Below are 12,043 nucleotides of genomic sequence, written 5' to 3'. Positions count from 1 at the left end.
TTGCTGGAGCATGACGCTGACCTGGGCCTGCGCACCAAGCTGGGTGAGTCACCTCTCTCCCTCTTCCTGGAACGCAGGCCCAACCTCCGGTGCAGCCATCTGCTGGCAAAACTGCTCAGCCTCTCCTGTCCTCTGCGGATTACCGGCGGGCAGGGGGGCCAACTGCCCAGCGGACTGCTGTGCCCAGAATTCCGCCAGCACCGGGAGTTCCTATTGACCCTGAGCCAGGAGCCACCATCTCTTCAGGATCTCTGCCGGGTGGCAGTCAGGAAGGTCTACGGCCACCGGCAGAGGCAGCATCTCAAAGAGATCTTGCCCACCTCAGTGTGGCAGTTTGTGTATGGTTACAGGGACTATGCCAGGAGGTTGGCAGAGATAGAGGTCAAGCCAATAGAACAGCTCAATTATGGGGAATCAAGGGAATCTGGCCAATAGCCTGCTCCACATGCACTGAATGGACACTGATGTTACCAACATTGTTTAATTTATATTTTCATGTACCTGATAGGAATTGGTCCTGGAGCTTGAGCATCATCTAATGTCACTCAGCGACAGACGATAACTCTCACAATGGAACAGTCAGAATAAAATAAAGCAGTTTTGATAAGATTTCTCCATTTATGAAGTGTTTACAGCATAGAGCAGATCATTCAACCCACCTGCTCGATCAGTTTTTACACTCCACAGGAGCCTCCTCCCATCCCTTTCCATCTCAGCCTTTCAGCATATCCTATTTTCTTTTCAGCTTCATATATTTATTCAGCTTCTAGTTAAATATTCACCTCAAAGTATTTGCCTCAATCACAGTTTGTGGTAGCAAGCTTCACATTCTCTCCTCTCTCAATAAAAACATCTCTCGATTGAATGTATCAGTAATGATCTCATGTTTGTGGCCCTTAGTACTGTACACCACCCTGCCCCCTGCACCGCTGCGCCCCCTCCCTCAGAAGAGGAAGCACCCCTTCACATCTTCCCTTCAAATTCTTTCATAATCTTAAATTCTATTGGGTGACCTTCTAGGACAACAACTCCAGCCTATTTAACCTTTACAGATACGTATGACCTCTCAATTCTGGTTTCAGTTTTGGCAATTCAAATTTCTCCAGTGTCTCTGTATTTTTTCTATATTACGAATGATTATTTACAGTACTGAAGACAGCGAGTGGTCTTCTATACATGAAGCAAAACTTTTCTGCTTTTCAATTCTCTCTCTCTCTCTCTCTCTCTCTACCCATTTCATTTTTATGGTTTTGTTAACTTCTTGTCCTCAGTTCATAATAAAGGTGTCATTTGTAAATTTTAACATTTTACTTTTGATTCCACAGTGCAAATCATTTACATAAATGGTGAAAAACAGTGTACCCAGCATCAATCCTAACGAACATCACTCCACACATTTTAGCAGTTTGAGGAACTACCTTTCACCCCTACTCTATTTTTTATTTTGTAATTAGTTTGCTACTTGTGCCATTTCCACATACTCTGACTTGGCTCTACTTTGTGGAACCTTATCAAAGATAGATACATGCAAGTTATTTGATATGCCAATCTCCTTATTTAATGGGATTTTGTAGTTTTGCTCTCATGAAACAAATTCAGATCTGACACAGATGATATTGATATGCCTTTTGTTCACATTTTGTATTTGATGAAGATTTCAAGATATTGTGAACCAAATCTGAATATTTTCCCAAACATGCCACTGTTCAAGTGAAACACACTGTTCATATTTTAAAAAATAAAACCTCTTTTATCTAACTGTGTTTCTTAATTTCATGATAAAGAGAGAGGTACTGTGGACTGTTCTAGAAACAAAACTGAGGAACAAAACATTCACACTATTACATGAGATTTCTAACTGCGTAATTACAGTATTTGTGTGAAATTTCAGACAGTCACCTCTCTCATCTAGTTAGACTGCAAGAGCTCAAATGTTCTCCTTAGAGCGAGGAGGACATGGGGACAGATTTGATAAGAGGTGTTCAAAATTATGAGGGAGTTTTGAAATAATAATCAAACTTTTTCCATTAGTAGAAGGTTTTATTAGCAGAAGTTACAGTTTTGGGATAAGGACAAAAGAACCGGGGAAATTGAACAGTAAACTTTTCAAATGGTTATGATCTGCAATGAAAGAGTGGTGGAAGCAGCTTCAATAGCAATCTTCAAAAGTCGATTGTTTAATACTTGAAAAGGAAAGATCTGCAGGGCTTTTAAGAATGGAACTAATCAAGAGGATTGTTCTTTAAAGTGTCAGCATTGTAAGATGAGTGAAATGGCTTCCTTCAATGCTTGCATGAGCAATACCATACATACTCACCTTCAGGTCTCGATGCATGACACCCCTGGAGTGGATGAATTGGACTCCCTCAAGCAGCTGCCAGAATATGTGAATTGTGCATTCAGGATCCACAAGGTCAAATGGACCTGAGTTATATCAAAAAGATAAAAAGTAAGATTTTACAATTTCTTTTAACTTGGTTGAAATTAAATTTTATTTAATATGAAATATTAGGGATAGAACCAAGCAAATTAATACATATCAAAGAATTAAACAACTCACCTGTAAGTGATAGGCCCTCTGTTGATTTCCTATTCCTGTCCAAAATCCAATCTTGAAGGGACCTCTCACACAACTGCATTTGTATATGTAGCATGAGGTGGAATTGGATCTAAGAATTAAGAGGATCAGACTTGGAATTTCTATGACACCCCAAAGTGTTTGTCAGTCAACTAATTAATTGTTGAAACATAAACAGAAATTACTGGAGAAACTCAGTAGGTCTGGCAGCATCCGTGGGAAGATAGCAGAGTTAAGGTTTTGAGTCCAGTGACTCTTCATCAGAACTGTTTGTAAAAGGTAATTTTTGAAGTGGAATCACGATGGAAAGTTAATAAACATTGCAGCCAATTTACACATAGCAAGCTCCCACAAATATCAAGGTGATAATGATTAGGCAATCTGCTTTTATGATTTTGAATAAACATCGAACAGGTCCCTGAGGAGAGGTTTTCCTGCTTTTCAAAACAGTGCCATGGGATCATTCATAATGATCAAGAGGGAAGACTCAACATCTCATAATATTTAGTTTAATGTCTCATCTGAGAAACAGTACTTCCAGCACTGCTTAATATCTCACTGGGAGTATCAGCCTATATTTCCATCCTCAATTCACACTGTAGATGTAAGTTCAACTACAAACATGTTTTCCACCAAATATAAGGACAAGAGGAGTGACATTCAAATCTATGTAATTTTAACTAGTCGGTTGCTGATTGTACTTTTGATGGTTACACAAATAATCATCACACAAGTGTAACAATGCAGAAGGAGGCCACTCAGCCCAGTGTGTCCATACTCACATCCCTTACATCTTTTGCAAATTACTTTAAATCTGCACCCTTCAGTTCTTAATTCTTTATCAAGACTTTCAATATTACAATCGGATTAGCCTGAACAATTGTAAGCAATTACAATAGACCATTCAGCACAAATGATCAGTTCTGAAGGAGAGTCATATTGGACTCAGAACATCAACTCTGCTTCTCCTTTCACAGACGCTGCCAGACTCACTGAGTTTCCCCAGGACCTTCTGTTCCTATTTCAGACCTCCAGCTTCCACAGTACTACAGGCAGACTAATTAAAAGTTAGGGCAGGCCTTATGCTTTACCTAACCTGAACATTTTTGATGGGACGATGTAAAAGGAATTTTACTCTGCATCTATCTGTGCTGCAATTGACCTGCTCATTCTGATTCCTATACTATAGGGAAAACTTTCTTATTCCCAGCACTAGCAATCCCTTATGTTAAATTTCAGCAAAGTCATTCCTGAGCATCTAAATAGAAAAGCATGCAGGAAATCTTCCCAATGAATGCTTCTTCCTCACCTTGGACTCGTGATGCATATCTGTGAATGATGAGCCATCCTCCAGACTGGAGTTAATGTTAGCATGGGAAGATGATCCTGAAATCTCCTCTAAGGCACCAATTACTTTTTCCTTTGCCCTCTCAATGTCTTCTGCCTCAGTTGCCACTGCTTCAACCAACGGGTTCAAGTCGCTCTTTACAATACGAGACTTTTGCGTCTCAAAGCTTGGACATTTTGAAGGAAGGAGTGAAGAGTGCACCTGGATATCTTTCATTCCCGGGAGTGAGGCTGGTGGCTGACATATACCAGCATTTGCACATCTTGCTGCACAGTTTCCATCATAGAAGAAAATGTGATTGTCATTTGCCCATGATGTGTTTGTGCACATCTCCCCTTCAACCAGCTTGCTCCTTGACAAAGTCCCTCCCTCTATTGCAACAGAATTGGTTTCTGCAAATATGATACTCGAAGAACTGGTTTCTATGTTCTGGGTGGAAGAGTCTCTGTAAGAACACAATTTTGAAATCTTAGTTAAGTTATCAAATTAGCAAACTAACCTTAACAACAAGAGAAAAATATATAAAAATACTCCCTAGAGCAATGAAATATATTGAGCTATAAATCCCCTTGACTGAAACTTTGGGATGTCATTTCCCCCACCCAAAGTGTTTTCTTACCTTTCATATTGCCTTTGTTATCAGAGTAATTATATTTCAGACTATTTCATTGGTTAGTTGGGATGTTCTGCGACATTATCAGCTTTATGTTTGGCATACAGCACTGCCTTCTCCAAGTCAGAGGTTTGTGGGTTCAAGATTCACTTCAGAGACTTGAGCACAAGATCTAGATTGACAGTCCAGTGTAACATTTAAGGAGTACTTCATTGTCAGAGGTGCTGGCTTACAGACGAGACATTAAATCAAGGCAAATCCTGCCGTCTCCTCCCAAGTGGACATGTAAAAATTCCTTGGCACTTTAAAATCATGAAGGATATAAATAAGGTTAATGGTAGGTGTCTTTTCCCTCAGGTGAGGGATGTCAAGACTAGGGGGCATATTTTTATGGCGAGAGGAGAGAAATTCTTAAAAGTTATGAGGGGCAAATTTCTTTTACACGGGTGGTTCATATATGGAATGAACTTCCCAAGGAAGTGGTGGATGTGAGTACAATTACAATATTTAAAAGACATTTGGATAAATACATGAATAAGAAATGTTTGGAGGGATATCTGCCAGGAACAGGTAGGTGAGACTAGTTTAGTTTGAGATTTTGTTCAGCGTGGACTAGTTGAACCGAAGGGCCAATTTTTGAGCTGTATGACTCTGATCTATTCAAGGAAAAGCAGGTGACTCCACCGTAATGTCGTGTTCAGTAATTATCTCTCATCCAACATCATCAAAACAGAGTATCTGGGCATTACCACATTGCTGGGTGTGGAAGCTTGCTGTGTGCAGATCAGCTGCTGAATTCTCTATAATATTTCAAAAGTATTTTATTCGATGTAAGTTGCTTTGGAAGTTTGAGGTTGTGAAAGGCGTTATAACTGCAGGTTTTTCTCATGATGACACAGATTAACATTAAAGTTTGGTTCTGCAAATACCAGCAGCCCTCCTATAATCTTTATTTACATTTTGAATTTGAGTGCTCAATCTGGGCTGCCATACACAGTGCAGAAACAAGGGAGTACTGCATTGACAAAGGTGCTGTCTTTCATTAGAGATATTAAATTATCAAAAAAGATGAATGAACAAAATCTTAAAGTATTAATCTAGAGATGAGCAAGGAATTTCCAAATGTTCTTGACCAATATTCCTCCTTCAATCAACTCCAACATAAGGTCATTCACTACGACATGCAGATTTAATTTTTGTTTGCCCGCAAAGGAGAAATTATAGTTCAATAGAAATCCATTTGATGTAATGAGTTTTGGAATATCCTGAGACTACTATAAGGTGCAATATAAATGTGAGATAGTTTTAACACTTAACACAACTTTTAAGCGTTTTTAACACTTCTTTGATATTCATCTTAGAAATCAGAAGTTAGTACTTGCATTTCTATAGCATCTTACCCGACAATCAAATCTTTAAAGGACTTCAAAAAATAAGTACTTGTTTTTAAAATAGCTAACACAGAAGCCATTTGATCTAACAAACAGCAATATTAGATTAGCTTTCCTACAGTATGGAAACAGACCCTTTGGCCCAACAAGTCCACACCGACCCTCCGAAGAGCAATCCACCCAGACCTATTCCCCTACATTTACCCCTGACTAATGTACCTAACAATGTGGGCAATTTAGCATGGGCAATTCACCTGACCTGCACAGGTTTGGACTGTGGGAGGAAACCCACGCAGACAAGGAGAGAATGTGCAAACTCCACAGACAGTCGCCCAAGGTGGGAATTGAACCTGGGTCCCTGGCGCTGAGAGGCAGCGGTGCTAACCACTGAGCCACTGTGCCGATCAGACAATAATTTTTTTAGTGATATTATTTGAATGTTAAATGCTGGTCAGGGCATCAAAGGGAACTCCTCCATTCTTATTCAAAATAGCGTCACAGGATCTTTTATAGCAATCTGAGATACCAAACAGTGCCTCAGTTTAATTTTTCATTCAAAAGGAACTATAGTCAAATCTGATTCTGTTCTCAAAACCATCAACCATCTGCAAGAACTTAACATGTACAGAAATTGTGGTTAATTTTCTACACCACCCAGTCACTAGATAGGATACTGCTCATAATACACAATTTTAAAATTTGCAAGAATATAAAACCAGAAGTGTTGTGAACCATGAGGTATTGGTAGAATGGGCCAACGAGTGGCAGATGATATTTAATGCGGGTAAGTGTGAAGGGACTCATTTTTGTTGGAATACTGCAGAGACAATATAAAATAAAGTGTGCATTCTAAGTGGGGTGCAGAAGCAAAGGACCCAGTTTCATAAATCTTTGAAGATGCAAGACAAATTGAAAACACAGTTGATAAAGTATATACCATCCAGAGCACACAGACTGCAAAACCAAAAAGGCTGTGTTAAACTTTTTTAAAACACTGATCCAGCCTCAAGTATTGCATCCAATCTTGGGCACACTTTAGAAACTGACGGCACTATAGAAGGTGCAGAAAAAAGTTACAGGAATGGTTTCAGGTAAGAGGATTGTTCAATTAGGTAGAAAGATTAGACAAGTTGGGACTTTTCTCCTTGGAGAACAGAAGGCCAAGAAGAGATTTTATGGAAGCATTGAAAGTCATGAGGTATCTGGAGAGAATAGATAGGGAGAAATTTTGTCCATTAGTGGGTGGATTGAGAACCAGAGGGCAAAAATTTAAGATAACTGGCAAAAGAAGCAATGGCAACATGAAGAAAAACCTCTTGACACAGCAAGGTCTTTGGATCTTGAATGTGTTGCCTGACACTTCCAAAAAGGGAATTGGATTATTATCTAAAAAGGAAAAATTTACATGGCTAAAGGGGAAAGGCAAGGAAGTAGAACAACATGAGCTGTTCCCTCACAGAATCGAGACAACACAGATACAGTCAAAAGGTTCCCTTCTGTGACCATTGTATAATTCATTCTGTTTTATTAATCATACAATTGCAAAGGAAGCCTTTTAGCATATTGTACCTATCTCTGTTTTGAAAGAGTCACCAATTACTCACACACCTCCACTCTTTCTGAAGGCCTGCATTTCTTACTTTTTCTTCTTTTTCAAGTGGTTTAACATATTTTCATTTGAAAATTATGACTTGCCTTTTAGACAGCACATTCCAGATCATAAACAAACTGGTAAATAAAGATAAACTCACCTTCAAACTAATTTATTTTTCTAATTATCAACACTTTGTCTTTTTGCATTACCTATCACCTCCCCTGGCAGTGAAAACAGAGTAAATAAGCAGAAACAATCAAAAGCTCCTCATAATTGTGAAGATCTCCATTCAACCTCCCTCAACCTTTTCTGCTCTAAGGAGAACAATCCTGGTTTCTCCATGTAGTTTTTTCTTTTCAACTTTTGGTATTTTTACAACTAATTTAAGAAAATAAATGTACCTGCAATCTTCTTGACCAGAGGGACCTTTTAAAGCACAGAAAGTGCTGTAAGGTATTTGATTACCTAAATTATATAAAGAAAGAAAACTGTATTGGTTAAGTTGTGTCTCTGGAAGAAGGCACACTTTTATACTCATATTGGTTTTTGTAGAGATACAGTTTAACAATACTTTTCAGAGGTGGTGGCTGTACATGCTCCATCCAAGCAGTATGATAGCCGACAATGTGTAGATGCTGTAGGCCAGCCAAAACTTTAACCTCTCTCAGCACCTAAAAATGAAAAAAAAATCAGTAACAACGCAAAGCCTAGAACTCTCACAATCGACTGACTAAGAACTAAGTGAATTGTAGAAAGTCTGATGGGATTGAACAGATTGTATCCCTATGACCAAGCCCTCACAATATCAGTTTACAGATCCATAGACACAAGTAGTCAGTCTCATACCCATTGTAGGTTTACAATGAGGTTACCACCATGTTCCTTCACTGTCCTTAATAGAAGGTTGCTAATTATTTTGTATTTAGTATAACACTATAGATTCTTAAATTAGATTCTTAGATTCCCTACAGTGTGGAAACGGGCCCTTCAGCCCAACAAGTCCACACCGACCCTCCGAAGAGCAACCCACCCAGACCCATTCCCTTACATTTATCGCTGCATCTAATACTAGGGCAATTTAGCATGGTCAATGCACCTAATCCGCACATCCTTGAAATGTGGGAGGAAACCAGAGCACCTGGAGGAAACCCATGCAGACACGGGGAGAATATGCAAACTTCACACAGACAGCTGCCCGAGGCTGGAAGCTATAGTGTGATCATGACTGAGGTCCTCTCTTCCATTAACATATAGAACAGGAGGTGGCTATTTATAGACAAAAGGAAAGATTTGGGAGGGAATTCCAAACTTGAAGCCCTGGTAGCTGACGACACGGCAGCCAAGGCTGCAGCAATAGAAAGTGTTGATGTGCGATGGGCCATAATTGGAAGAGTGCAAAATCTCAAGGAAAGGAGATTCCAGAGGTCGGGAGTTCTACAATTGTCAATAATTTGGCTGCAAACTCAAAAATACAAGTTGCAATCTGCCATGTAAATATCAGGACGATCCTCTTTAACTGAATACCTTCATGCAGTCGTATCTTGTAATCTTCTTCATAAGAATCTTCTTTACAGCATAAAGCTGTCGATCCAATTTATTTCTGACCTGGAATAAATTGAAAGAAGAACAAAAGTAGAATTTCGAATTAAATAATTTTAATGCGTGCTGCTCATGTTTATGGTTTCATTATAGAGACATTAAGCCAGAGGCACATAAATAAAACAATTATTTAACTGGCACTGCCTTAAAACCAGACGTAGACTGCTCAGGAACAACATTCAAGAAATACTTCTTTGTACAAAGGGTAATGGAAATCCAGAAATCTTTTCCCCGAAATCTGTTGAGGCTGGAGGGTTAATTGAAAATGTGAAAACTGAGACTGTAGTATTTTGTTGGAAAGAGGAGATTAAGAGTTACAGAACCAAGGCAAGTAAATGGAGACATAGACAAGCTACGATCAAATTAAATAGCAGAACAGATAACAGATTTGAGGGATAACCCTTACTTCTGTTTTGATGAATAGAGGTATCAACCTTCCCCCCCCCCACCCCCCAAGTATTCTGCTCCAGAGAAAAGAGTGCTATTCAGGAGATGTTCAGTACCTTCAGGCTCATGTCAGCTCATGAAGGGAAAGATAGCATAAACGAGGGGGTCCTGTATCACATACTGTTCCCCCAGCTACATGCATTGCTATCTTTGATTTGAAAATTTAAAATTTAATTCACTTAGACCAGAGTTCTAAGATAGAAATCAAAATAAAAGATTTTTATCACACACCTTATATACTTTTCCGTAGCTACCTTTTCCCAGTCTTTCAATCTCTTCAAACTCATTCATGTAGCGAGATGTCTGTTCCTGGAACAGAGCTTCCTTTGTTCTGCACACAGATCAAATAACTTCAATTAACAACATTCTAAATAATTAGACTACAGTAATGCTGATCAATCACATTTTAAGAAAATAAAAAATAGAATCATGTATACAACATAGTACAGCAAACTTTTACTCTTCATCCTTAAGAAAATTTCAATAGTAACGAGGGAATAGCAGTCAAACCTTCACCATAGTGCTGTTGGAGTGAAGACACAAATGTGCCCAGTCTGTGTAAGGATTTCAGGTTTCCTTCCCCAACAATGAACCAGTTGGACTTTGAAACAACAATCAAAAGCTTCATCGTCATTTTCACTGACACCAATATTTGATTTCCAGAAGTAAAAACAAAATGTACTACAGATTCTCAAACAGACCATGGTGGGATTAGAATTCTGACCTCTGGATTATTACTCCAAAAATAAAACCATTGCACTACAATAGTCACTACGATCATCACATACCTGTAGGAGAGGTGGGTAGGTGCTTCTCCACTGATAGCTTGCCCCTAAAATCAGGAACAAAAGGTAAATTTGAAATAGGCTTTGTTTACTGTAAGCCCAACACTTAACAACTGTGTAACACCAACCTGAGCTAAAAAACTTTCTAGTGAAGGTTTAGTCATTTCTTTGCTGGGATTGTCCCAATTTCCTGCCGTATCGCTCTCCAAACTGTCATGACAATATAATTTGTAGAATCACAGAATTGTTCCAGGGTGATAGGGCAGGGGGAAGGTAGCTTGGAAGGCGACAGGTAGATGAAGGTGGAGGGGTGATGGTGATAGGTCAGAGCAGAGGATGGAGTGGATTGCTGGGAAGGAAGATAGACAGGTAGGACAGTTCAAGAAGACAGTGCTGAGTCAGAGGCTTGGATCTGAGGTGATGTAGGGGGAGGGGAGATGAGGTAACTGGTAAAATCAACATTGATGCCATGTGTTGACGGTCCCAAGGCGGAAGATGAGGCATTCTTTCTACAGGCGCTGGTGGCTTGGATTTGGCAGTGGAGAAGGCCCAGGACTTGTATGCCCTTGGCAGAGTAGATTGGGGAATTGAAGTGGTTGGCCACAGGGTGGGTGGGGTTGTTTGGTGCATGCGTACCAATAATGTTCCCTCAGACATTCCGCAAGTTGGTGTCCTGTTTCCCCAGTATAGAGGAGACCAAATTGAGAGCAATGGATACAGTAAATGAGGTGTTTGGATGCGCAGGAAAAGTGGAAGAAAAGGTGGGTCACTACATTGATGACTGTATCAGTGCCACCCTGTGCTCCCACGAGGCGGTTGAACAGTTCATCAACTTCACATACACCTTCAAGCCTGATCTCAAGCTCACCTGGACCATCTCAGACACCTCCCTCCCCTTCCTATCCGTCTCCATCTCCGGCGATCGACTTAACACGACACCTACTTCAAACCCCACCGACTCCCACAGCTACCTAGACGACACCTCCTCCCACACTCCCCTCCTGTGCAAACAATCTCCCTTACTCCCAATTCCTCCATTGTATCTGGTCCCAGAAGGAGAAATTCTACTCCAGGAAATCCAGATGGTCTCGTATTTCAAGGAACGCAATTTCCCCTCCCACGTGATCAACAATGCCCTCCAGCGCATCTCCTTCACTTCCCACACCTCCACCTGTGAACCCCATCCCTCCAACAAGGATAGAACCCATCCTCATCCTCATAGAACACAACAGCGTAGTACAGGCTCTTTTGGCCCTCGATGTTGTGCTGACCTGTGAAATCAATCTGAAGCCTAGATAGATAGATATCCTACACTCTCATTTTCATCCAATTTTTGATCCAAAGACCATTCTTCCAGTCCACTAAGTTCCTGATACAGCACATTACCCTCTGTCATTTCTGCCACATACAATCAGACCCCACCACCAGAGATATACTTCCCTCCACACCCCTATCAGAATTCCGCAGAGACCATTCTCTCCGCAACTCCCTCGTTAGGTCCATGCCCCCCACCAACCCACCCTCCACTTCTGGCACCTTCCCTTGACGACGCAAGAGGTGTAAAATCTGTACCCACACCTCCCACTTCACCTCTGTCCAGACCCCAAAGGATCCTTCCACATCCAGCAGAGATTTTCCTGCACATCGAAACACCTCATTTACTGTGTCCATTGCTCTTGATGTGGATT

The 12,043-nt window shown here is 40.3% G+C and overlaps 1 protein-coding gene across 1 annotated transcript in view; it reads right to left on the bottom strand.

Moving 5' to 3' along the window:
• The window catches only part of eif2ak1 (eukaryotic translation initiation factor 2-alpha kinase 1), a 52,365-nt gene that overhangs the window by 29,683 nt on the left and 10,639 nt on the right, over positions 1-12,043 (bottom strand). Inside the window, exons 5-12 of the mRNA XM_072559802.1 lie at positions 10,359-10,402; positions 9,802-9,901; positions 9,049-9,129; positions 8,096-8,195; positions 7,926-7,989; positions 3,888-4,371; positions 2,561-2,669; positions 2,318-2,424 (exon numbers count right to left, since the gene is read on the bottom strand). Of these exons, the coding sequence (XP_072415903.1) occupies positions 2,318-2,424; positions 2,561-2,669; positions 3,888-4,371; positions 7,926-7,989; positions 8,096-8,195; positions 9,049-9,129; positions 9,802-9,901; positions 10,359-10,402 (1,089 nt within the window). The remainder of the gene's footprint in view (positions 1-2,317; positions 2,425-2,560; positions 2,670-3,887; positions 4,372-7,925; positions 7,990-8,095; positions 8,196-9,048; positions 9,130-9,801; positions 9,902-10,358; positions 10,403-12,043) is intronic.

This window comes from Chiloscyllium punctatum, chromosome 40, assembly GCF_047496795.1.
Source record: "Chiloscyllium punctatum isolate Juve2018m chromosome 40, sChiPun1.3, whole genome shotgun sequence".
In the NCBI taxonomy this organism is placed as follows: Eukaryota; Metazoa; Chordata; class Chondrichthyes; order Orectolobiformes; family Hemiscylliidae; genus Chiloscyllium; species Chiloscyllium punctatum.
This window is presented reverse-complemented; position numbering and strand designations above follow the sequence as displayed.